We start from the raw sequence: 27512 nt of genomic DNA on the forward strand, positions 1-27512 counted from the left end.
GGAACAGATGATGCAGGCATAACCAGACCCGACCAGGTGTGCAGACAGACAGAATCAGAACTGTACGAGATGCAGGCAGAGGTTGACTTGTGCTGATGAATTGCAGGCAGAATCAGACCTAACCAGAAGTTGCAGGCAGAACCAGACTTGAAGGCGCTGACGTGTTCCCAACGTGAGCAGAGCCAAACATAGGATTCCCAATAGAAACCCTCTCCAGGCGGTGCACACAAACACTAGAAAACAGACAAGCTAGGGCAAGGCGAGAATCGGTCCAAGGGATCACACAGGCAAAAACAACAATAAGACAATGGGGAACAAAGCATGCAGGCGGCTAAACAAGATGAGACGTTCTGGCAGGGAGTGGATAAGTGATGCGGGTATATAAAGGAAGAGTGACAGGTGAGCAGAGTCAGGACTTGCAGCAGGTGGACCTGATCTGGTGATGAGTAGTGGCTGGGAGGGGATTGAGCTGACTGGATGGTGACTGATGGCAGGAGGAGTGGAGCAAAGAGCGGAATATCAGTCCAGAAAGTCCAAAAACACAGAAAACACTCAAATCATGACAGGTTGTCCGATTACATCACTTTAAAATATTAAATGAGATGTTATGATTAGTAACTCAGTACTTGAGTAACCTTCCCTGCCAAATTCTTTTTTACTTGCACTTGAGTTGTTGCTTGGTTAGGTATCTTTTACTTTTACTTAAAAAAATAGTAGTGCTACTCTTGAGCACAATTTTTGTCTGCTCTACCCTCCTGTGTCCTAGCATTTGTATCCTGTCCCAGACTGGGCTATAATTTTATTATTCCACACTAGCTTATTACTTCAGCACTATACTGTTGTTTAGTTTTATTTTGCTATGCTCTGTTGTAGTATTACTATCCTGTTCTACATTGTATTAGTACTAAACTGTCCAAAACCATATTATAGTTATTCTTTCCTTGACAGAGTAATCATTTTGTTCTTTGCTATCCTTCACTATACAGTCACACAAAATACTATGACTATCCTGCCCTAAACATACTGTTACAATGTTATCCAACAATATATTAAGTCATGCTATCCTTCACTAGACTATTATATACTGTCCAATGCATATTGTTATACTGTCTCAAACTAGAGTATTGCTGTTTTCCTTCACTATATTATAACTATCTTGTTCTGTACTATCACTATGCTATCTCAGTAATACTAATACTCATTAATACTAATATCTCATTAATACTAATACGCGCTATCCTATTCTGTACTATCACTGTACTATCTCATTAACTGTACAAGCTCATTCATTTAGCCTTTAATACTGTCCTAGATTCAATTGGTTTTGCTCAAAATGTGCATAAACCAATGCACTCTTGTCTTCATACTTTGGACCTTGTGCTGACATATGGCATTGATTGCAAAGAATTAAAAGTATTTCCTCACAACCCTGTCCTATCTGAGCTTTGAGTTCAATTTAACCTTTCCACTCCCAAAAGAAGGTTTCATTATAGTAGATCTTTATTAGATAATGCTGTACCAAACTTTAAAGAATCTGTCCCTCTTTTAATTTCCCCAGTATCACAGAAACACTCAGCAGATGGCAGCAATGTTATTTCTTCCCATTCACAAATTGATGCTTTTGTTGACGGTGTCCCTTCATCGTTGTGTTTTCTATTAGACAATGTAGCTCCCTTGAAAAAGAAGGTGATTATTCACAGGAAACTGGCTCCCTGGTTTGATTCAGAGCTGCGTTATTTGAAGCACAATGTTAGGAAATTGGAGAGAAAACGGCACTCTACACATCTAAAGTAATCCTACTTAATCTGGAGAAGCAGCCTACTGTTGAATTAAAAGACCCTTCGCAGAGTTAGAGCAGCATATTTTTTTTATCAAAATAATACTAGGTTTCTCTTTAGTACAGTTGCCAAACTTATCCTGAGTCATAGCTCTGTTGATCCATCTATTCCCTTAGCTCTTAGTAGTAATGGCCTTATGAGATTCTTCATAAATAAAATTGATTCCATTAAAAAATAAAATAATTGGCATCCTCCCAAACATGATTACCTCATCCACAGAAAATTAGGCAGTGTTAGAGGATTCATTAGAACCTGATCGGTGTTCGAACTGTTTTGAAGCAGTAGAGCTTTCTGAGCTATCTAAAATTTTAGCTTCATCTAAACCTATTTGTATGTTAGACCCAATCCCAACCAAGTTATTTAAGGAGGTATTCCCTTTGATCAATGCCCCTATTTTAGACATGATTATTCTATCCTTAGTAAATGGATATGTGCCACAGGCTTTTAAAGTAGCTGTTATTAAACCTTTACTTAAGAAACCATCTCTTGATCAAGATGAGTTAATAAATTACAGACCTATGTCTAATCTTCTTTTCCTATTTACAATTCTTGAGTAAGTAGTTGCTAATCAACTGTGTGAGCATTTACATAGTAATGACCTATTTGAAGAGTTTCAGTCAGGCTTCAGATCTCATATTAGCACTGAAACAGCTCTGGTGAAGGTCACTAATGATATTTTCATGGCCTCAGATAATGAACTTGTGTCTGTACTTGTCCTGTTAGATCTCAGTGCTACATTCGATACAGTTGACCACAATATTCTAGAAAGACTTAAATGCACTGTAGGGATTAAGGTGAAAGTACGTATGTGGCTGGTTTAAATCTTATCTTTCTGACAGATTCCAGTATGTTCATGTTAATAACAAATCTTCTTCAAACTCTAGGGTCACTTGTGGAGTACCACAGGGTTTAGTCTGTGGGCCAATTCTCTTTACTATATTTATACTTCTGATTGTTAATATTATCAAACAGCATGGGATTAAATTCCAGTGTTATGCTGATGACATCTATACGCTATATTTATCCATAAATCCTGATGAATCCAATTAATTACTTCCACTACAGTCATGTCTTAATGGCATCAATACATGGGTGTTAAAAAACAATAAGAGGGATCATATTTCTCCAACTTTAGCTTCCCTTCATTGGCTTCCTGTTAAATCAAGAATTTAAAATTCTCCTTCTCACGTATAAAGCGCGTAAAAATCAAGCTCCATCATATATCAGAGGTCTGATTACCCTGTATGTTCCTAACAGAGCACTTCAGTCTCAGGCTGCAGGTCTGCTGGTGGTTCCTAGAGTCTCTAAAACTAGAATGGGAGGCAGATCCTTTAGCTATCAGGCTCCTCTCCTGTGGAACCAACTCCCAGTTATGCTCTGTAATATCAAATTTAATGAAATTTAATTCTAATACCCATTAATAAGAAAAACTCACTGTCCTTTCCTGTACTATCACTATACTATCTCATTAATACCAATAACCAGAAATTCTCAATACTAACGTCTTGTCCCACACTACAATATTACCATACTGTCCAATATTATTTATAAACTGTCTCACACCATACTGTATTTAAACCACCTATTACTATTCTCATTTCCACTGTATTAATACTCAATTTTCTTGCTACTCTGTCCCACATTTTACTATTAATAGGTTTTCTAAGACTACATTGGACTAGCTCTATAGTAGCCATATAATGTCATGTTAGTATCCTACACATACCAACTGGAAAAGCAGCTAGATTTTGGAGTTACCAGACAGCGCAGGACCAGCAAACAAGGCAATTTAATGATTAATTTATTAAACCATATAAAACTAATTTCATTGATTATGTATCAGTCTCATTCTGGATTTACACGTTTACTGGGGTTTATCAAACGTAAGAGGGCTTTGGAAATTCTTGTCTCTGCCTTTTTGGTAGCAGTTTTCCTTCCCCCTGACCACAATAGCATCTTGAGCTCAATCCAGGACCCGAAGCAGTCCCACACAACCCCAGGAGGATGACACTGAGAGTGAAACGAGTCCCTGGTTACGCACCAGTACAGCATACGGCCAATGGTTGTGAGAACTGGAGGGGGGCTAAGAGAGGGGACTGGGGGACAGAGCATAGAGAGATGTTGGAGAGACCAAGAGAGTGTGTTTATTTAAGTTTTTCGTCTCCTGACTCAGACAGAGAGCAGACTACAGAGGGTAATGAGAAACAGATCTTTGGTGGAGAGGAAGAGGAGGGAGGGGAGAAGAGACGACAGAGACGTGGTCTAGGGGGAGAGAGAAAAAAAACGAAGACGAAGAAAAAAGGGGAGGAGAGGAGAGGGGAGAGTGACAGCCAAAAAAGGGGGGTTGTGTGGCGTTCATCGCCACAGGAAATAGGCCCTCTTATGTTCACTAACTGACAGTTAACACTGCAGTCCTGGTGGCCAAGCAGCTGGTCTGGAGGTATCAGAGCCTTTAAGCTGCTCCCCATGCTGTCCTGGTCATGATTAGAACAACAACCATGTTGTTTTTTAACCTAAATAATGTGGGGAAAAACATCAATCTTGACGCTGAATTTAGCCCTAGGTGAAGAAGGAAGTAGTAATAGGAAACAATGAGGGGGAAAAAACAAAACATAATTACTAGAATGTATTGAGAGGATGTGAAGTAAATGTGACAGAAAGAAACCCAGCAAAGGGGGAGAGGAGGGAGGCTGGAGGCTGGGCAGGGGGGATTCATGACTGACACATACGGAGCCCTATGGGGAATGAGTAACGGACCAGCCGGGGCTGGGAAACCCACCCAAATGCAATTAAGGGTAAAGGACGACAAAATATTTGATGAACTTTTTTTTTTCTTCCTCTCTCGCTGCCTCAAACGGGACAGAGGAAGGAGTCGTGGGATCTCGATGGCACTGGCATATAAAGACGGTTGTTTACTGGGAGTAATGTTTTGGAAAACACTGTGAATTTTCCTGAAGGATGATTTAATGCTGACCGCCAAGCATCCGGTTGGATAAACTTAAAGCATAAACAGAAAGCAAGAAGAAGCAGAAGCTTTTTTTTTTTTTTTGTCGAAGAAGGGGGATACTAGTTTACGCAATGACGCGCTGACAAGAGAGCGCAACAAAAGTTTTTGGACAACTTCTGGGAAGGTTTTTTTGAGTGTGTGTGGCGCACTTTAAGGAGTCGCAGGAGATTAAGATCGGATCACTGGGTCTTGATCCGGAGGACGATGGGGGCCGCGCCGGGCTCGGGCTGGGAGGAGGGCGAGTTCGAGTTCAAGCTGGTGTTTGAGGAGGACCCGCCTCAGCGGCAGATCCAGGGGCCGTCCCCGGTGCGCACAGCCGAGCCAGAGAGCTCCGTCGTCGGGGAAGAGGAAAGTGACGGCGCCCTGCTGCGGCTGGACTCCAACAATCTGGGTTAGAGTCGTTTGAGTTTATGCTGCAGATAACGAAGCTGGGCAGACATGTTACCTCCGAAATGCATGGGAACGTTTATGGCTGTTTGTGTAGTTGCATTAATGATGGCCTCCATCCACATGCATCTGCTAATGTGGTGTGTGTTTGTGTTTGAGACGGCATGCGTGCCGGTTTCCCTGGGTGAATTCTTACCGAGGCTTTGTTTTCAGTATGGTATGCATTTGCGTGCATATCTCGCTGTATTCCTGTTTGTTGTGCGCATTTGCGCGTGTGCGCCTGTGTTTGGACATGTGTGCGTGCGGCCCCAGACTCAATGTGTTTCTAATCAGCTGTGCGTGTGAGCAAAGTTAACAGCTGCCATCTGGGAAGGAACCTCAACCTCTGAGCTGTACTGAGCACACCTCCCTTCTTTCGTTCAGCCTCCATCTCCCTCGCGTTTTTTTCTTCTTCTTACCGCAAAACTCTCACAAAGACGTATCATATCCAACCATTTGTTTCACGCCCACACTGGCATTTAGTTGTGTTACCAAACCCCAGGCATGAAAGTGCAACAGCAAGAAAACTCAAAAAGAGACGTGCCCATCAGAGACAGCCGATTTCCCCTTGATGTGGCCTGATCTGTCAGTTCCTGAGAAATAACATTTTCCCCTTTACATAAAGCGCATTAAAGCTTACAAACAACCGTTCATAAATGCACCAAGAGATCTTTTGCTCTTTTTTGAGGTACAGACACATGGTGTGGGTAGAGACTTACTTTCAAACACTGTATAAAACACTCTTAGGATGACTATTTTTGCACGTTTGCATGTCATAAACAAACTGGAGATATTTTCCAAACCTTACAAACGACCGTAAATCTAAAAAGGTAGATCTTTAAGAAATAGCTTGGGATGCACCAACGTCTCCACAAACGATCGAAACCCGCCATTTTTCCTTCAGACTGCTCTTCTCCGCTCTGCAGGTCAGCAGCAAAAATACAAGGAACTCCCTCCATTGTCTGTTTCTAAATCCATTATCCAAGAGCGTGTACGTTGATCCACTTTTTCATATTAGACAACATTTAGGGAGAAATGCTTTGATGTAGGGCTCCATGGTGGCAAATTTGTTCCTCCAGGTACTCCGGCTTCTTCCCACAGTCCAAAAACCGGATTTTTAGGTTAATTAGTGTATTTAAATTGCCCTCAGGTATGAGTTTGTGCATAATTTTTTGTCCTGTGAGTCTCCTGGGTTGCCCTGTGATGGACTGGTGACCTGTACAGGATGTACCCCGGTTTTCGTCCAGAGAGCCATTATCTCCTTGCAAGAAAAGGTGTATAGACACCTGAAAGGTAAAAGCCAAAAGAAAGAAGTCTAATCACTCAAAATTGGTATCAAGTTAAACCAGATATGGGTACCAGCCAAGAAAAGCTGATCGATGTATCTGTAGAAACTAGAGAGGAAATTCTCATTCAAGTTTAATCTTTAAATCTCCCTCCTCCTGCTCCATTAACGCAAAAATATATTGTAACTTATCATAAGGAGGCCATATTTAAGCATTTATTAACTGCCCTTTTTTATTCTTGAGCTCTGCTTTAAATTAATCATCTGTACTATTTCCCAAAATCTGTTTCTTTAGCAGCAAACGGCGCAGGAGACAGACATCTTAAAATAAACTCCCCAGCTTTTCAGAAGACACACGTGCACTCGTGGGTTATAGTGCAACACGTCTTCAAAGCAAGACGTCAGCATTCAGTTCCTACTGCCAATAAATTTTAACAAGTAATTTCGCAGTTCAAAGAAGGGTTTATTTCACATGTGGTGCAAATTCTCTTAGATGTTGGGGGGTCATGTGTTTTCAAACCGAGCTCTATTAGCAATGAAAGGTTCGTGACCCGCACATCATTGGGACTTTATGCAGGAGTCTCATCTTGACGCATCTGTTGGACATAAAGTACAGAAACTAACTTAAAAAAAAAAAAAAACCTGTTTTCAATTAAGCTGCTCCACAATTAATTTAGGCTGATTGTCCAACAAAATCTCTTTTCACAGACTGAATGACATAGTGTTTATATTAGCCTCATTATATTGTATCATTTTTATTATATTACACTGGCCTGTTGCCCTTTGGTATGGTCGTGTCCCAATCAGCAACACATTCAAATTCAGGTATGACATTTGAAGAGAAATACTGCAGAAAAAGGAAAATATGCAACTCCAAAAAGCAGATATGGTTGCTGCAAAATATCAAGGGTATCTGCTATTTGTATTGTGACAGATAATCCAGAGAAAAGAAGATTAGTAGACAAATGTAATATTGTCGTAATTTATGCATTAAATCATATTTCCCAAATTTTTATTAAACTCAAAAAGTGCATCAAAGTACATGGAGGACTTTGGTGCTCTTAAACCTGAAACTGTATCTCCTTAAGGTAAGAATACTTACAATGTAAATCAGAATCAGCTTTATTTGCCAGGTATGTGTAGACATGCGAGGAATTTGACTGGAATCACAATAACACAATGATGATGCAATAATAAAATAAGTCTACAGTATAGAAAACACACATGAACACACTGTAAACAAGCAGACAACAGAGTAATGCAATAGTGTAAATGCTTGAGTTGCGCCAGTCAGTTCCGATTTTTTCCTTACTTAATGAAGATTAAAAGATATAAAACATCAAGAAAAAAATGTGCAGCAGATTTTTTTTTGTAGAGATAATTGTTTTTAATCTAATAAAAAATAAAAATACACGATTATCTCTATTTATGCATCTGCCGTTAACCTTTTATGTGATTATTGGTAAACTAAACAGCGCATCAAAATAAGTCCTATGCTGTTGCTTGATGTTTTTCTAAACCAAAAATGACCTATTTCCTAATTATTTGGTATTTGACCTGCCAATTATTCATCGGAGTAAATCAATGCAAAACTGGCCAATTCTGCTCACCTACATGTCTACTTACTCTTCCAGTGCACATTCATGTCCGGGGTTTGGTAACACAACTAAATGCCTGTGTGGGAGTAAAACAAACGATTAGTTAAGACGTGTCTATGTGAGTTTTGAGTTCAAAAGTAGGGGAGAAATGATCTGGGAAAAACCGGCCTGTTCCAATCTCTGATTAATCTGCGCGTCTCCAGCAATTATTTCTTAAAGGTCAAACTTTCATTTATTGAACTTTGCCTCCGTTTGACAAAATTTTATATCTCAAAACATGAATTATGTGGTCAAATCTGTACACTGGCTCTTTTCTCTTTTTTTTTTTTTTTACATGCAAACAAATTGAGGCCTGATGCTTTTTAAATATCTCACATCTTGTGACCCCTCATGGGGGCAGTAACTCAGGTTGGGGGTAAACCAAGCTTTTAAAAAATCAGTTATTAAAATCTTTTGCACTTCAGAATAGCTTTTTCATTGTGTTCAACAAGCGTTAGGTAAGCTTTTGAGGCCCATAAACTTTACTGGTTTTGCACACACACACACATCCAGATCTAAAACAAAAAAGTTGCCTGAGCACAGCAGCTTTAATCACTTGGAAATATTTCCTTTGCCAGGAAACATTTGAAGAGATGTTATTTTTTTTCTACCCTAACTCGTAATTTGTTGGCGGTTTCAGTTGTGTGTCCGCGTTGCCCAAAATTTGCCTGCATGGCTCACCGCCATCATTGCACAACAACGATCAGATGGAGCCTCGCTCATTAGAGAACAACCGCTGCTGTGCTCCGTGTGGAAGCCGTCCACACAGCACAGGCGGGAGTTATATGTGGCCTGGAGAAGTTGTGGCCTCGTTTGGGTTATTGTTCGGCATGAACAAAAAAAAAAAGTTTGGTGATTTCATGGCTAAGAAAATGTGTTTTAGTACCGGTTATAAAACCTAGCAGCATGGCATGTGACTGTTAATGAAGAAAGGATGGGTTCTCCATGATTTGGTCATGATCCCAATTTTCATTGCTTAACAGCACAATTTTTAACCATAAAGTCACTACTTAGAAAATATGACTTGGACCATTATAGTATCACCTCTAAACCTTTTTTTTTTCTTACATATTAAGCTGTACGACTCAGCTAAAACTAGAATGCATGCATGAATACTCTTTGTTGAAGCATCTTTTGGTTAAATTTCAGGAATCAGTCTTTTTTTGGTTGGAGACTTGCAGCTTCCCTCACCTTGACGTGACGATATTTACCCAAAATCTGTCAGATGGACTGGAGTCTGTGATACCTCGTCCATAGGGGGCGCTAGGGCGCTGCCTCTGTCAAAATTGCAGGAAAAATACGTGAACACATGCCTGTGGAAATTCCCAGTTATCCGGGTCATCAGAACAGCAAACAGGCTTAAATCGGAGGCAACCGTGTGTGTGAACACAGTTAACACAGGATGTGTCTGACTTTTGATTTTTCAGCATTCCTGCTCTATGTTGGGTTTATTTAGGATGTTTGTTTGTGTAGGTTTTCTAATTTTAACTTTTCAATGCTGAGGGATGCCAGACAAATTTGTGTGGGTGTCATTGTGACCTTTTGTCTTCCATGCTGGTCTCTAATTGGTTACTTAAAGGTCCTCATTGAGGTGCAGCTCTCAACACACTTAGCCAATGAAAGCTTTTTGTGTAATTCTTCATCCAATCAGGTCAATTCATCATACGTGTCAAAGTCACACACTCATGGCAGCTTGGCTGCATGGGCGTTAATGTCACTTAAACACGATGCAAACACAAAAGAGTCGGACGATAACAACGACAAGACAGGAGAGAATAACGCAGCAAAAGAAAATTAGGTAATTTATTTACCAAGGATTATTCATGAGGCTTTCAAAGGAGGAAATATACGTGATAAAAGAATTTAGACCGTCCCGATGATTATTACTGCAGTAAATTATTGTAAAAAGTTTGCTTCTTTATTCTTTTGAAAAGGCTGAACAAAAATGGCATCTCTCTGCATGAATCACGAGATTGCAAAACTCATTTAGTCCTGGCGACTGTTTAGTTTATGTAACTATACCAACGTTTATTTCACCAGATGGAGGTTAAAATGGAGGATATCTCATAAGATCTTGTTGTCTGCTGTAATGACCCAACTGCAGCAAAAATCAAAAGTAATTGAACCCATTTTAATGGTGCAGACAAATTTTCTAATCTTAAAAACAAAGAAACAATGAAAGGATTAATTGACCTGTTAGCGCAGGAAAATTAGCTTTGTTATCTCAATAAAACAAAATAATCTAGCCCATGATCTTGATATAATTGTATTAAAATTGGCTAAACAGTTGGATCCACTGCTGTTCTTGGCTTCCTTTTAAAAAGCCCCAGTGGATGCGTTTTCCATACGGCAACAATTATTGCTAATTGAGGAAATCTAATGCGCAACAAATGATAAAAGCATGTTAATGCAGAAAAATGAATCTTAATTACAGCAGTAATTTTGCTTACAAGATTTTGATTGAAATTTAATGTGTCCTTTTCTAAACCGCCTCAAACCAAAACAACAAAAAATAAACCAACACAAATATACAGCATGTTCTTAATAAAAAAATAAATAAAAACATACTGAGGTTTTGAAAAAAAAAAAAAGAATACAGGATACACATAACGCAACATCTCAGACTTTCAAATCAAAAGACTACATGTTTGTTTAAGAAAATAAATCGTCTGTGAAGAATGTCCGGGTGTATTAGACGCATTAAATGTGAATTCTTCTTTTTTCTTTCTGTTTTTATCAGAAGAACAAACACATTTTTTCTCAAAGTCCAATTATTAATTAACTCGTTTCCTCAGGTACGGATAACCACTTAGCCATCGCTCATGCAGGACACTCGATCAACATCCCCAGCCCGCCGGCCTCGTCCAATCAGCGGGCAGGGATGCATTCGCCACCTCCTCGACGGGCCGCCGTCAGAGAGTTCAGCGGCACCTACGAGAGCCTGCCAGCCCGATCTGTACAGGTAGGACGAAAAAGCACAAACAGTTCACAGCTAGCTGAAATAAAATCTAAATTAATGAAAAAAAACATCCATTGCATGACAGCTGTGTGGCCAAAAAATGGCTTGTTGATCTTAGAGGCCAGAGAAGAATGGACAGACTGGCTAGAGGTGATGGAAACGGCACCAGTAGCTCAGATAATCCAACGTAGGGCTGGACGATATAAAAAAAAGCATATTGATTAAATAGAAATCATATAATCTGATCCAATCTGTATAATCTATTTGACTTTGTAAAATGCCTTGAGATGACATGTTTCATGAATTGGCGCTATATAAATAAAATTTTATTGAATTGAAATTAAATTGAAATATTGATTGATATAAAACATATATTTTAAGTGCAGCCCTAGCCATTTAATGCTGTTGCTTATTGACCTATTTTTAGACACAGAACACACAAATTCTGAATTTAAATTCAACCCTTTATTCAACCAACTTTTCACTAAAGCTGTAAGGTTTTAAAAAAAGAAAAGAGAACACATGCTCTCTGAACTCTTTGAAGGGGGCGGAGCTTGGTGACAGCGTGTTCCTGGGTCTGCGTTGTGATTGGTTGGGACGATATAATGATGTAATAATTAACCTAGATGGCTAGAATGCACCAGGAAGGAAAACTGTTATTCTTTTGAACATTTTACTGACCCCTTTTTTCTATCATCGATATACGTCTATCAATCGATATATATTGTTATTGAATTATCGTCCAGCCCTAATCCAACGTATGCAGAGTACCATCTCTGAAAATATTTTGGACACTGAAGCTGATCGGCTAAGGAAGCAGGAGACCTTGTTGAATGTGTTACAAAAATAGGGGTCAAAACCCGGACTACCTGTTAAAAAGAAATGCCGGTTCTGAGTCTTCCTGGTATGTCCTCCAGTGCTAAGAAGCCTCCTCAAAGGGGTGGTAATGACTAAATAATACCATTACAAAATCTTATGGGCCGCTTCGCAGACCCCCATATTTTTGCTGTTGCCTCTGTGTTTCTTTCAGGTTTCAGAGTCTTGTGTGGTCGAGTGCCCCAGCATCCAGATAACCACCATTTCCCCTGAAGATGACCCAACATCCACCATTCCCGGCTGCTGGGACATGGGCGGCAGCACCGGGTGGGACAGGGAGCGTCTCTACCTCCCCCTGCTGGACCCCTTTTCGTACCGCGACAGGTTCCCGGGCTCCCTCAGCCCCAGCCCTGCTTCCAGCCCTTCGTCGCGAGGCTGGCTAAGCCCCGCTTCCAGCTGCGACTCCCTGCTGGTGGAGGAAGAGGAGCTCAACGAGGCTACCATCAGTTTTGGACTCTCTCCGTCCTCTAGGCCCACTTCGCCCGGGGGTAAAAAGCGCAGGAACTCTCCGCTAGCTTCTCCCTGCATCTCACGGCGAGGCAGTTACTCAGAGGACCTGCAGGGATGTAACCTCGAAGGTGGGGAGTCAAACTCTCAATCTCAGACACTGCCCGGCAGCTGTGAGCTCAACATCCCCCAGAAAACCAGAAAGACGTCACTGGAGCAGGTAAAGATTTGCATTTTTTTTTTAGCGCACCTCACCAAACGAGAGGCGCTTCAGCTTTTAAACAAACACGTGTTTTGCTCCAGCTTTCTCCCAGAGAGGTGGATCAGGAGCCGGGTCTGGGGCGGAACTCCCCCTGCCCGCTGCTGGACACCCAGCAGAGCAGGAGAGAGCCCCCGGCCCTGGGAATGGACTACCTCCCTGTGCCCCCTGCTCTGGCCTGGGGCCGAACCAGAGCCAGCGCCCACAGTCCTCTGTTCAGGCAAGAAAACGTTTTGTGCCGTCACCAAAGCGTTAAAAAATCATCACGTCCTCTAATCAAACAGAAAATTAATGTAAAGTACATTTTAAAGTAAGTTCACCGTCTTTTTATTTTTGTGTGTGACACAATCCGTTTCCAAGATGATTAAAGTCTGACCTCAGATTCTGCATCGTCGTCATTAGTTAAACAAAATCTGTGTTTGAAAAAAACAAAACATTTATACTCTTTATGTTTTCATTGCCTCCCTGAACGGCACTGCAAGTGGAGCAGCAAATTAACATTTTGGCTCCCTCATTTTGTGACCCCACCCACCCCCCAAGAAAATTAATCTATGACCTGTCTTTTGGTTTTGATCAGACATTTTTACTAGCATGTAAAAAAAAAGATTTTAGAATGGTGTTTTATTGGACTGCACGGTGGGGTGGTTGGTAGTGCTGTTGCCTTAGAGCAAGAAGGTCCTGGGTTTGAGCCCTGGGGTCTCTTGGCGTGAAGTTTGCATGTTCTCCCTGTGCTTGCATGGTTCTCTCCAGATACTCTGGCTTCCTTTCATAGACATAGAGTTCCTTTAGACTGTATGTGTGCTCCATGTTTCTGTGATGGACTGGCTATCTGTCCAGGTTGTATCCCACCTATATATATATATATATATATATATATATATATATATATATATATATATATATATATATATATATATTATATGTGTGTATATATATATATCTCAGAGGGTCCCAGATGTCAAAAATTACTTATGCAATGGGTTGGAAAAAAAGAGTGCACATAAATAGTATAATAAGATACCAGGCTTACAGTGTCCATCATCTACCCTCATCACATCAATTAAATCAAAGTGTTAGAAAGGTTATCAGGAAACATTATGGCTAGGAATATTCCTAAGTTGTAGTCGTGTTGTTATATTTTCCATACGGTGTACATGTTTTAACGTCTCTTTTCCATTGTGCCACTGGGTGTGGCTTCCACCATAAAACGGTTAGCTCTTAGCTATTATGACTAATACTCTAATTTATTTGCTTGTTACCGCCGATCGTTTCTGGAAGGATCTCAAGTACACAAACAGAAGCATTCAAACTCAGAGACGTCTTGATTTCTGTGGTTATACATTCCCACCGTCTTGTTGAAATCAGGCAGTGCCATAAGATATGGCCAATCTGACCACAGCCCATCAAGCATTTACGGGAAAGGTCACCAAGTTTGCATAAAACTTCTCTTAAAAAAAGAGGTGTTTTAAATAAGTTTGTTTCAATTTAAATTCCCTCCAGTCAGGGCTATTTTTTTTGGCATAATATTCTTCTTTACATGTTATTCATTCATTGGAAAGAAACTCCCATTTTTTTTTTGACATCTAAGCTCTTATCTGGGGATTCTTCTTGCAATATGTTGTATATCCATAAAATAAACTTATTTTTCAGAAAATCTTTGATAACTGATCTAAAAAACGAAATAAAACTGCAGATGTGACATTTTAAGTCTTTATGTTTTATGTTTCTGTACGTGCTGCCTAAGTTTTTCATTGCTAATTTATAGAGAAAAACCACCCAACTAACAATGTTGTCCAATTTCACCAATTTTAGCAGAAGTTCAGCTTAGTTTAAATTTGTGCTTTTCTGTTTTTGTGTAACATTGATATTTTCCATTAGCCATGTAGCTAAAATTGGCCTCCGGGCGTGCTGTCGTCTCTGTTCCCCTCAGCTGCAACCATCTGCTCTCTCATATCCCTTTAGGTCGAACGCCCTGCCTCCACTCGACTGGCCGCTGCCATCCCAGTTTGACCAGTACGAGCTGCGCATCGAGGTGCAGCCCCGTCCGCACCACCGAGCCCACTACGAGACGGAGGGCAGCAGAGGCGCCGTCAAAGCTGCACCGACAGGACATCCTGTCGTCAAGGTCCAACTGAAGTTGCTCTCTAATGGTCCTACTGTGAAATCTTCTTGGATTTCATGCCAAATATTGTTGAATTTAAATCACATGTCGTGGCTGACTCCTGCTAGTCTCATCGCAGTCTGATTTTATCGCTCTCTCTGTGCACAGCTGTGTGGATACGCGGAGAGGAAGCCGCTGTCGCTGCAGGTTTTCGTCGGTACAGCTGACGACCGCTCAATCAGGCCACACCCGTTCTATCAGATACACAGGTACGGGCCTCCTGGGCCAAGAACAAATCTTTCTTCTTTTGCTTTAATGCATTAATCTGCAACTAACAAAACCCTCCCAAGATGCGTCATCTTTCACTGGCTTTGAACTTAGTGTAACTAATCACTTGGTGCTTTTGAATCGCTCCAGGAAATATCTAAAAATCCCATTAGATTCAGACCCAAAAAAAAAAAAAAAAAAAATCTAATTTCTGGAATACAAGTGGTTCATTCATCTGAACTCACAGCTATAATTCATGCTCTTAACAGCATTTAATGAGAACATCTAAATAGGACGCTTTTAGTAAACATCTTTTAGGTGGATAATAAAGATTTAGAAAGAAGAATATAAGATGTGAATTATTGATACAACAATGAGAAAATTATTGGGCAGCTGCAGCATAACTTTCAGAAGACAGACAAGCTCAACAGAAGACCAATAAATATGAAACAGAAAAGCATAATCTGTTAATGTCCATACACATCTTATAGCTACTTGCGTTAGTGATAATTGTGCAGCAGAATGAAAAATAAAATTGTCTGTAAATGTTGCAAGTGACAGTCAGCGTTGTTTTTCAAACCAGAAGCACAGAAAAGATTCACAGCGACAATGAAAATAATAATAATGATAATAAACAGAAAAAAGACAGTAATGAAGCACCAGAGATTTGGATGCAGGAATCATTGTGTTTATGCAAATTATGGCTTCAGGACCACTAATACAAGAGTTTAATGTCATAAAGGAGAGACTTTTAATGACTGCTGGGATGATGCTTCACAAATTGTGATTGGAAACCTGGTCCCATTAAAAAAAATAACAATGTCTATCAAAATTCAAATTGTCAATTTGTTTTGTTTCCTAAATTTATTTTTATCCTGTTCTTTTCACAAAGTCACAAAACTTATAAAACTATGATTGTGTTGCCAGTATCCAAGTGTGCACTTTGCATCACAACTAATATAAAAAATAAAAGTCAGATTGTCTTTGCCAGGGAGCTTCATTTGCTTTGATCAGAGAAGGGAAAAGGAGAAAAACATTGAAAATAAATTTATCGTCAGGCTCACAATACTGACAACTGAAGGTTGCAGGGTTATTTTGTATCTAGTAAACCATAGAATCAAAAAACTCTTATTGGTATTCATACTAGGATGTTTCAGTATTTAATTGAAAGTAATTAAAAGTAAGTAAATAACACGAAGACACATACATGTCACCGCTGAAAGGGTGGCATTTTATGGGAGGGGCTAAACCCTGAATGGCAGCTGTTCGCGTGTACGTACGTGCACGCACGGCCGGCCTGGCTTGTAAACAAGAGACTAGAGAACAACACAGAAAGATAGTGTCTGATATCATACCCAATTTAGTTCTTCACATCACTATCCTTTAGTCCTTTCTATATAAAATAATGAAATTTCGCTTTTTGCTCCTTTAAGAGGGCAGCACTGAGACGGTTTTACTGCAGAAACTTGCAAGTTCACATGAAATTGTAAAAAAATTGCACAGTAACACAGTTTATCTGCAAAAAAAAAGTAGATTTTGTGGTGAGTTACACAACAAATGTTTTAGAAATATAAATGTTTTATTGGTGGTGTGTTTACATCAAGGATGTAGAAGTTTAGTATTTTCAAAGGCAACGAACATGCCACTGATTGAGGTTAAATAGGTTAAAAGAGCCTGGGTGTCTTGGTTGTAAAACTTTCATTAGAGGTGAATGTTCAAAGGGAAATAGACAACTGATGTAAAGTGATCTACGTGACATTTTTGAGCTCTTGATATTAAATGTTTATCCTTATGCAGGGTGACTGGGAAGATGGTCGGCACTGCCAGCCATGAAAGCGTCCAGGCGGGGACCAAACTGCTGGACATCCCCCTAAACCCGGAGAACAACATGACGGCACTGTGAGTAGGAAGCAACGATTTAAATGCTCTTCACTTTGTGCCGATCAGAGGTGGACCAGCTGGTGCTGGTAATAAACTGAAGTGAGGTTGAATTTCATGTCACACGTCATGATAGAGGTCAGACATTCATGTTTGCATTGATTACAGCAGGTTGTCCAGCGTTTAGCAGCCCCAGACCATCACACCACCACCATGTTTGACCGTCAGTCAGATCGCTGAGATGTTAGTTTTACTCTAGATGTGACAGGATGTGCATGTCTGAAAAAGCACCACCTCCACAGAACATTTTTCCCTAAAGTGTTGGGAATCATTGCGATACTTTGAGGGTTTTCCACCTTGGACATCATCCATTGGTGCCATTTTTGCTCAGTCTCTCGTTCTCCTGGTTGAATCTGACCTTAACGGAGGCCTACAGAGCTTTGGATGTGTTGTTTTGTGACCTCCTGGATGATTTCATCGACGCACTCCTGGAGCAATCTGAGAATCCAGGGAAAGCTCAACACTGTTGCTTTTTTTCTCCATCTGTAGATGATGGTTCCCTGGAGGCCCAAGCGTCAGAAATCGCTTTGTAACCCTTTCTAGACTGATTTATGTCGAATTACCTTGTTTCTCATCACTTCTTTTTGTCTTGTGCGGCCTTACGGCATGCAGACCGCGGTTCTGGCTGGCGTAGTTTTGCCAAACATTTTAGGCTTTTTACCTATAAATCCTCCCTTTACGCTCGACCCTTGATTTATTTTGTTGTACAACCTGATGCCAAACATGATAAGGGGAGAGGGGAAGAGGACAGACTTAGAGAAAGAAGAGATACTTAGAAAACATACAGACAGAAATTACAAAACCAGCTGCTACCAAATAATCCTCCTACGCCCAACATGGAGAAACCGGGGAAAGACGACTGCTTTCTCTTCTCTTGTTGAGTTTCCTTAGATTGAGTGTGCTGCTTTTTCGCGTCCGTCAGCCTACTTCATGTTGTCAGTTTGTGTTTGAGGGATTTCTTAATTCTGCAGGTCTGCCAGTAATCAAGCCCAGATGTGGTGTTTGACATTGAACTCGGCTTTCCTAATAAAATGTGATTATTCAAAGTAAATTAATCGTTTAATAAGGGGAGAAATTATTTTTTTCACATAGTGCTAAGTGGGTTTTGGCAGCCTGGTCCCCTACTATAATTTGCAAACTGCGTTTTGTTTTAAAGAAAACCTTTACCCTGGTTTGGCAAAAATCTAGCTCCTCAAATGAGCTTACGGCACAATTTAAACCCTGATTTTCATTGTGATTGTTGTATTTAAAATTTCACTGTTTAGATTTTATTTGATTAAAGCCTGATACTGCACCCTGTTTCTGTTGCGTATAGTTAACCGTTTTTATCTCAGTTATTATGTTTTAAAGAATTCTTTTTTTTCTTACGAAGAACTGTTAAGATTTTTGAAAACATTAATTTCTACATTTGAAGAAAGACAATTAAAATAGGAGTTTAAATCTTAATTTTACTCCTTTAGTCAACATTTCTTTCTTGCCTTTAAAGGAGTCAGTTGAGTCTTTTCTTGTTTCTTCATTGTTTCTTTTCATCTTTACATTGTTTTCTTTTTCACTGATCCTGTCAAGTTATTTTTATCACGATAAAAAATAAGTCTTGGAGCAGCGACGAAGGACCAGAGTCTCGACTCCTGCAGAAAGCATGAACCATTTCCTGCAACAACTCTGTTTTTCAGCATCGACTGCGCTGGCATTCTGAAACTGAGGAACTCCGACATCGAGCTGAGAAAAGGCGAAACGGACGTCGGGAGGAAGAATACTCGCGTCCGTCTTGTATTTCGTACTCACCTCCCTGTAGCGCCCCCTCAGGCGCCCCCTGGACGAATCTTGGCTCTGCAGGTCTCCTCTTTGCCCATCGAATGCTGTAAGACGCTGTTTTACGCACATTCGATTTCAGACAAAGGTGCATTATTATAACAGACGTCAATAAGCGTTTGTCTCTTCGTCGCTTCAGCTCAGCGTTCAGCCCAGGAGCTTCCCGTCATCGAGTCCGTCAATCTCACCTCCTGCTCTGTGGAGGGAGGCGAGGAGCTGCTGCTGAGCGGCACCAACTTCCTGCCCATCTCCAGAGTCCTGTTCATGGAGAGAGGATCCGGTACGACGCCGACACGGACCTGTCCCAGTAAAACTATTCATGAAACAAAAGGAATGAGAAGGAAAAGTTCAGTTTAGTTCAGTTGTAATCATGTCAGTGGAACCAGGCTGCCTTTTGGTTTTATATCAGTCATTGTTTTATCTGTTTGTCAAGGTATGAGCTAAATGAATTCACAAATCTCTGATATCGCTTTAAAACCAGAATCTGGTAATCTAGCACTGAATGAAAATAAACCATTTATTAAACTGACTGGAGTTCCTTATATAAGATAGTGGAAATTATTTATTTAAAGTTTTTCCTTAGTTTAATCTCTGTAATTAATTCAATTCAATTCAATTTTATTTATATAGCGCCAATTCATGATACATGTCATCTCAAGAGACTTTCTAAAGTAAAATTCAATCCGATTATACATGGTCAGAAAGTTTCCTCTCTAAGGAAACCCAGCAGGTTGCATCAAGTCTCTCCAAGCAGCATTCACTCCTCCTGAAAGAGCGTAGAGCCACAGTGGACAGTCGTCTGCATTGCTGATGGCTTTGCAGCAATCCCTCATACTGAGCATGCATGAAGCGACAGTGGAGAGGAAAACTCCCCTTTAACATGGAGGAAAAATCTCCAGCAGAACCAGAACCAGGCTGAGTGTGAACGCTCATCTGCCTCGACCCACTGGGGATTAGAGAAAACGCTGCACACACCAGAAACAAATGTGTGAAAGACAACCTCAAAGTTATTATTCATACTAGATAAAATTGACTTTGAAAAAAATTATAATTTGGAACATCATTAGTAGTAAATTAACAGATTAAATGTCTCAGATACGATCCACACAAACGATACGACGCTTGAGTTTAAAATTTCATTTGAAAAATAAAACTTGTCTTGTGGTTCAGGTGACATAGAGACATTTCTCCTGATTTCAGGCTAAACCTTTTGTCTTTTACTAAAAACAAATTACTGGAGGAAACCTACATTTGGAGGATACTTTCGGTTTCTTTAACTGGAAGAATTAATACATATAGTAAAAATGCTCTTTCTTCTGCAGTTGTTAAGTAGTTATATGAAAATAAATGTTTTCCTTCAGCAGAAAAGTGGCATGTTTTTGCAAATAACAAAAATGGAAATTTTAGAAATATTTTCATTTTCAAGTCAGACAAAGAGCAATGCTTAGTAAGACTGTTGATGTTAAACGCTATCAGTTCATCATTTCAGACCACAGACATACTTTATATTATTATGTCTGTGGTCTGGGAAAAGTTTCATGCCTGTTTAAGTTAGTTTTGTTGTTGTTCAATTTTATTAACAAACAGCTTCTTTATATTCTTGCTGTTCATTTAAAAGTTAAGCATTTTTGTGGTAAATTTGATTTATTTAACCAGTTGTGCTTTTGCTCTGATCAGATGGTAAATTACAGTGGGAAGAGGAGGCGCATGTTGACCGGGACAACAGCAATGAGGTAATCTTACACTCAGTTTATGTGTAATAATGCACCACCCAGGAAATTATTATGTGTATCTATTGGCATAAGTATGAATATATATGTAATAAACCTTGCATATATGAAGCAGAAGTCTGGATATATAAAAGAAAGTCAATTTGACACCATCAGTTAGGTTTGCCATCTTGACTACTATTTAAACACATGCAGGCTCTGTCGCAGGGAAAGTCCTCAGTGCGTTGGACTTTTGACCATTTTTGAAAATGTTCTTAATGTTAATGCTTTTTACGGTGGCTGACAGGTGCAAACGTCCAGCAAACAACTGAACATGCCACAAACAGGCAAACGCGGTGCCACAGAGAAACGCAGCAAAACCAAAAATTCTCCAATCACAGAAAATAGAATATTAAAAATCCAGAAAAAACAAGAAACTAATGCAACAGATGAACACTGCAAAAAGAAAAATGCATATACCAAACATAACTGCAAAGTAAAAGCAGCTGCAAACTCTCTCAATAAAATGGAAATGCACCTGGCCACTAGGGGGAGTCAACCACCAATCAGGTGGGACCAGGGCCTCAGTTAAAACATTAATCTGATCCCAAAACAAAGGTTCGAGGGCAGAAAGAAAAAGTACCTTCATGTCTTCACGTTCATGTCTTTTTTTTTAATGCGTGACCATAATCTTACAATATTATAGAATATCAGCATATATATATATATATATGTAATAGTAGCATGCTTGTCTTTAATGAGTCCCACTACTCCCCCTAGTGGTCTGCCGTACTTCCTTTTTTTAGGGTGATTTTACAGGGCTTACAGATTTTTTAAATCTTGCTGTTATTTTCAGTACTTGCAACCTTTTTTTAAATTCTGCTTCCATTTTCTATGATTGCAGAATTTTTCTGTTGCATTTCTGTTGTTTTTGTGTATTTTGAGGTTTGCATCATTCATGTTTCTGCAGCTCATTTGGCTATTTGCTGTGCGCTTGCACCTCTCGTCCACAATACTTTCTTTAATACTTTTTTCATAAATAATCATATAATATTTCTATTTACTTATTTATCTAATCAATATCTGAGCTTTCACACTTGTAATTTAGAGCCTATAATATGCAAATTGACAGATAAGGCTCCCCCTCCTTGAGTTAATGTCCACATTCTTAAATGTGAAATGATGGTTTTTCACAAAATAACTGCACTTTTGTGAATTATAATAACCATATAGCATTTATACATGTAATCCACGCCACAGTTTACCTTTCACCGCGATTGTAAATGCATTCTTACATTGGGTCCAAAATGTATGTTCAGTTCAAATTTGAATGATTTGGATTTGAAGCGGTGGTTTAGCTATTATGAAATCATTAAAAAAGGGCATGAAATTAAACCTGTAAATGTAAATCACAGCCAAGAGAAAATACTGTAGGAATACTTGAGACTTTGGCAAATTAGACTAAAATGTGTCCAGTTTAGACATGTTGAATCAGGAATCTTTATCTTTTTGTTGCCAAAAGCATCACAATGTGTTACTGCTAACAACATATATTATTTAAATCAGTCAAACATACCTATGCATGCATGTATTCTGTGTCTGTATTTGCAGTGTTTGCTGTGTGTGAGGGTTCCTGCCTACAGCGACCTCTCCGTCAGTCGGCCTGTGTCCGTCAGTCTGTACGTCTCCAACGGGAAGAGGAAGAGGAGCAGCACTCACTGCTTCAAGTACCTGCCGGGTGAGTGACCGCTCACCCCTTGGTTGTCTCTGACGCCTCACAACTTTATTAACGCTCCTCATATTTACAGTGGCGTGTATTACAAGGCCGGCCAAATTCATTGGCACTCCTGGTGAAAATGTGTAGCAAGCAAATGAATAATTTACAATTTTTTGCATAATCCAAAACCAAAAATCAATCCTCGTATTCACAAAGATTTTCAGTCTCTCAGAGAGCTCCTATCTTAGCCTACAAATTCCTACCTAGGAGTCTTGGCTTAAAAATAGATAGCCACGTTAAAAGAAAGGACCAAAAATTGTTTAATCATGATAAAATTATAAAATGTTTTACACACTAAGATTACATCTTGATAGTGTTGTGTATATCTGTTCAGAGTAGAGAAAAAGAAAAATGCATGAACATACGTTTATTTTAATAAAATCACCAGTAGCATATTTACTGTCTACTGTTAAAACTTTTAAGAAGCTATGGGCAGCATTTAGCCTTTTTCCCAGGCCACGAGGAGGTTATTTATGTGTCTAATAAAACATTGCTGTGTTGATTTGGTCATATTTGGACGATGATCCATCTGAAAGACCGAAATATTACCTTTTTCAGTTCTGGTGACTAGGTTTTTATGTTTTTAATAAAAAAGTCCAAGTTTTTGGGCAATGCTCCAACGGTGCACGGGTAGTGAGCAAGACCCATACACGGAGGCCTTAGTCCATGACGCGTGTCTCCCCCCGCTCACAAAACCGGGTTTCCTGTCAGCCTACTTTGAGAAAAATGAGCCTCTAAGTGGTGTGAAATCCCAGAAAGAAAGTCCTCGTATTTGAGAGTTCATGAAGTTCTTCTTGGCCTTTGGAAGAGCAACAAGCCCACAGCATCATCGGTCCTCCACCGTACTTCAGTGGAAAATTCGTGCTTGGCTTCATGTCAAACTTTCCTGGAGTTTTTATTGTTGGAAAAACTCAATTTCAATCTTATATGACCAAATCAGACCGGCTCCTGTTAAAGCCCCCCATAGAGTTTAGCCAGCCCAACATGTTTATGATCGTGACTCTCACACGTTACGTTCACTGCCAAACAAGGTCAAAGAAGCCTAAATGTTTGCTCAAAACTAAATTAAAACTTTAATGGGTTGGCCAGACTGCCTTTTTTAGTCGTTTAACAACAACGGGGTATTTCTGCTTTGTCTCTTGTTGTGGCTTGTTGTTACTGTAACATTGTTGTCTTGCTGCTGAGTTAAAATCCTGACTGCAAACATTTCTGCATGGAATTAGCATGTCCTAGCATGCATGGGGTCTCTGGGTCTTCCTCCATCAGTCCAGAGGTTAGGTTGCTTCTAGAGCTGCACGATGTAGTCTGTCACTAAAATACTTAAGCAGACAATACCTCAGCCACAAACAGCTGCTTGGATTTAATATTTTGGAGGCTATTATATATATAAGTGTATGGTCTATAAGTGGCATGCATTAATGTTGTGCATGCAACTAATTAATTTATTTCTAGTTGAAAACACTTTGATTCTAAAACAGGATATAGATTTTGGTGATTGAGAAGCTAAAGCTTAAGGTCAGGGGTGAGTAGATCATAATGGAAAAAAGGACGGAGGGAATATTGCGACTAATATCCCAAAGTTTGGTAACAATATTGCAGTTCTTTCTTTTTCTAATGTCAAGCAGCCCTATTTGGTTGCTTTTATCTCGATGGTTTTACGCGTGTTTGAGTGTTCTTGTACTTGCAGCTGAGTGAGAAAATGTTTTGGTCATTTTACAAGTAAAGCGAGGATTTAATGTAAAGCGAAGACCTTTTTTTCACTTTTTTCAGGGCTAGGGGTTAGGTTTATAGGTGTCAATTAGATTTAGGGTCAGAGTTAGGTATATACTGGTAAAGGTTGGGGTTACGGGTTAGGGTCAGGGTTAGGCCATAGAAACCCTAACCCCAGGGGGTCACAAGATGATTTGTTGTCGATTACTAAAAGATGTTGATATCTTCTAAAAAGAAGATAACTAAAACTTTGAAAGATGCTCAACATTCCTCATTTTAACGCAAGTGGAGAGCTGAACTGTTTTTTTAAGAGTTCTTCTGAAAATACTACTTAATTCTTGTAAGGTTAGGGCTTCTTTTGCTTAATTTGCAAACAAAATTGGACAAAAATCAAAACAATTTCGAGGGTCGCAGGCTGTGAAGTTTGGTAACCCTGATCTAAACGACCTTTTCCTCTGTTTTGCTCTCAGTTATGTTTAAAGAGGAGGATCCTTTGCTTTCCCGCCCCCCCGGTCCACCTCTGGATGGCGCTGCAGTGTGTCCGGTTGGAGGGCCTCCCAGAATGGACACAGGCTTCCACGTCTCCGATGACCGGGGTCTTGGCTTCCACCTGCCCCCCTACCCCTCGGCCTACTCCCCTCCGTGTCCGCCCATAAGTTACCAGGACGAGTTCTGCTCCAAACCAGACGGCGCCGTGGAGGAGCCAGGCGGGTCCAGGGTGACGCTTTCTGAGCGTAACTCCAGTTTTGAGAACCTGGAGTTAGGCTTCACTGAACTACTCCCCCCTCTGTATCCCCGTGGTCCACAGCCTCCTTCCCCTTCCCCTTCTCCATGGCTGGACTCCCCCTACCTCTCCTCTTCCCCCTCTCCATCCCACTCCTCCTCTCTCAGCCCGTTCCCCACTGAAAGCCCCCTGGCAAACTCCCCCCTGCCTCCGATCCCCACCTCTCCTTTCCCGCAGTACTCTACCTATCCTCAGGAGGTGTGTCCCTCGCCCCCCTCCCACCCTTACCAGGACACCTGTCCAGCACCTTACTCCCACTACGAGGGCTGGGAACCTCAGGGAAGGGTGTTGGACGCCGGACACGGGGGAGACGGGGACGCCAAGAACCACGACTATCCTCTGGAGTTTACCAGCTCTGCCTCTATGCACCACATTACCTTTGAAGAAGGTGAGGCCATAATTTGGAGAAAGGCAGTTTCAATGATAATCTTTGTTAGCAGCATTTATTCCAGTATTTTTTTTAACTGACTCTTTCAGAAAATACCAATGCTAGCAGTTTGATAGACAGAAAACATGTTTAGCTCCGACAAGCTGAGTCCCAAACAGATGGATTCTATAAGTCAATTCAATTCAATTCAATTTTATTTATATAGCGCCAATTCATGAAACATGTCATCTCAAGGCACTTTACAAAGTCAAAATCAGTCAGATTATACAGATTGGTCAAAAATTTCCTATATAAGGAAACCAGTTGATTGCTTCAAAGTCCCGACAAGCAGCATTCACTCCTGAAGAAGCATAGAGCCACAGGAAGAGTCATCTGCATTGTACATGGCTTTGCAGCAATCCCTCATACGGAGCAAGCATGAAGCGACAGTGGAGAGAAAAACTCCCCATTAACGGGAAGGAAAAACCTCCAGCAGAACCGGGCTCAGTATGAACGATCATCTGCCTCGACCGACTGGGGTTACGGAAGACAGAACAGAGACACAACAAGAGAAACAAAAAAGCACAGAAGCACACATTGATCCAGTAATCTGTTCTACATTAGATGGTAGTAGCGGGTGAGCCGTCTTCTCTGGATGATGTCACAGTTTAACAGAACGTCAGACCAGGTGTACCTACTATGAAGAGAAAAGAGAGAGAGCAAAAAGTTAAAAGCTGAAATGACGACAGTCATTTCAATGTAATACAATGCAAAACTGGAGAACAGTAGAAATCAGTAGAGTGAGAAAAATAGACCCTGATGTCCTCCAGTAGCCTAAGCCTATAGCAGCATGACTATAATTCCTGTTCCATGAAGCTCAGATGCTGTTTATTTTCTGTACTGTTGTAGATTTAGCGCTACTTTTATTGTCCCCTTGTCCACTTCCATTTATTTTAAAACGGTGGACAATACAGTGCCCCTTCCTACCCGTTGGGTGTTTTATACCATTTCATTACATTACAACCACACCTGCAATGTATTTTAATAGTGTTTTATGTGAACGGCCAATACAAGATGTATAATTGTAACTATAAAGGGAAATTATGTGTCTTTTTTGGGGTATGTCTCTACCAGCTCTACCAGCATATCTAGAGACTGACATTTTCACCCCTTTCTCTTTTCAGAACAGCTCCTGTTCTGTCAGACTTGATGGGAGAGCTTTTGTGAAAATATTTTTGCCACAGGTTCTCAATTATTTGTTGGTCTGGGCTTTGACTAGACCATTCTTAGCTCATGATAAAGTGCCAAGTCTTTTGCATCTATGGATGCTGTGTTAAGAGGGGTGTGCAGTGATAGTTTCCAACAACACACGTCAACTCTGGTCTCACCTTCTTCCACCATGTTTGTTTTTTGCAAGGCTCATTGCAAACTGCAAGCAGGATCTACTACTACAAAGGCTTCCTTTGAGCAATGGCTTACTTCTTGCGACTCATGACCATAAGTTGTCCTGATGTCATCTTTTTCCACCAGAGCTGTGGATCTTTGCAGCTCCTCCTCTCCCTGCTGCTTCTCTGATTAATGATCAATGCTGCTCAGCCTGTCAGTTTAGGTGGATGGCCATTTTCTTAGAGTTTACGTAATCCACACTTTTAACATTTTATTTGCACGACAAATTGATGATATGTGTTACTTTGTGTTTCTCTCAAATAAAATCCAAATAAAATGCATTGAAGTTTGTGGTTGTAACGTGTCGCTATGTGAATAACTTTAAGGTGCGTGAACCTTTCTGCAAGGCACTCTAACCTGTTGTGATAAAGAATGAGGACTGGACTGAAAATGTGTGGAAAAGCACCCAAAGCGCACATAGAAAGACCCTCGGAAAGCCTGGGGAACTGTTGATTTGAGTCCGATATTAATGATTAAAACCAATATATAAAGTAAATGATGTTGATTTTGGGTTTTTGAACTGTAATGTATGTAGTGCATGGATGCAACTGTAATTTCCCTCTCTTATTCTGTCTCCGTCACAGTGTCAGAGTTCATCGGACAGGACATCCAGGCCTACCAGTCCGGCTCGCACATGAACAACCAGTCCAACTGACCTCAGCGCCGCCCGTGATGGACCCTGTTTGACAGTCAGCATCTTTTTAAGTTCCCTTTGCACTTGGTATCAAGATGGGTTACTGCAGTAGCACTAAACTTACAGGGGAATCTGGTAGGAATTTTATGCAATTTTATTCCAACCACTGTTTTATAAAAGGGAAACTAATGTTTTAAAATATCTGACGAAAATAAATTATGTAAGAAACAACA

At 40.3% G+C, this 27512-nt stretch overlaps 1 protein-coding gene across 2 annotated transcripts in view; it reads left to right on the forward strand.

Moving 5' to 3' along the window:
• The window catches only part of nfatc4 (nuclear factor of activated T cells 4), a 35691-nt gene extending 8179 nt beyond the window's left edge, over positions 1-27512 (forward strand). Inside the window, exons 1-13 of one of the 2 annotated variants that reach the window (XM_012851322.3) lie at positions 4633-5236; positions 10989-11155; positions 12183-12695; positions 12779-12954; positions 14697-14859; positions 15004-15104; positions 16900-17001; positions 18714-18901; positions 18992-19132; positions 20530-20585; positions 22173-22299; positions 24519-25220; positions 27230-27512. In XM_012851322.3, the coding sequence (XP_012706776.2) occupies positions 5050-5236; positions 10989-11155; positions 12183-12695; positions 12779-12954; positions 14697-14859; positions 15004-15104; positions 16900-17001; positions 18714-18901; positions 18992-19132; positions 20530-20585; positions 22173-22299; positions 24519-25220; positions 27230-27300 (2694 nt within the window). In that variant the 5' untranslated portion in view covers positions 4633-5049 and the 3' untranslated portion in view covers positions 27301-27512. Of the gene's footprint in view, positions 1-4632; positions 5237-10988; positions 11156-12182; positions 12696-12778; positions 12955-14696; positions 14860-15003; positions 15105-16899; positions 17002-18713; positions 18902-18991; positions 19133-20529; positions 20586-22172; positions 22300-24518; positions 25221-27229 lie in introns of those variants that run through there. The other variant, XM_021309909.2, reaches the window with a different exon arrangement.

Source organism: Fundulus heteroclitus, chromosome 6 (genome assembly GCF_011125445.2).
Source record: "Fundulus heteroclitus isolate FHET01 chromosome 6, MU-UCD_Fhet_4.1, whole genome shotgun sequence".
NCBI lineage: Eukaryota > Metazoa > Chordata > Actinopteri > Cyprinodontiformes > Fundulidae > Fundulus > Fundulus heteroclitus.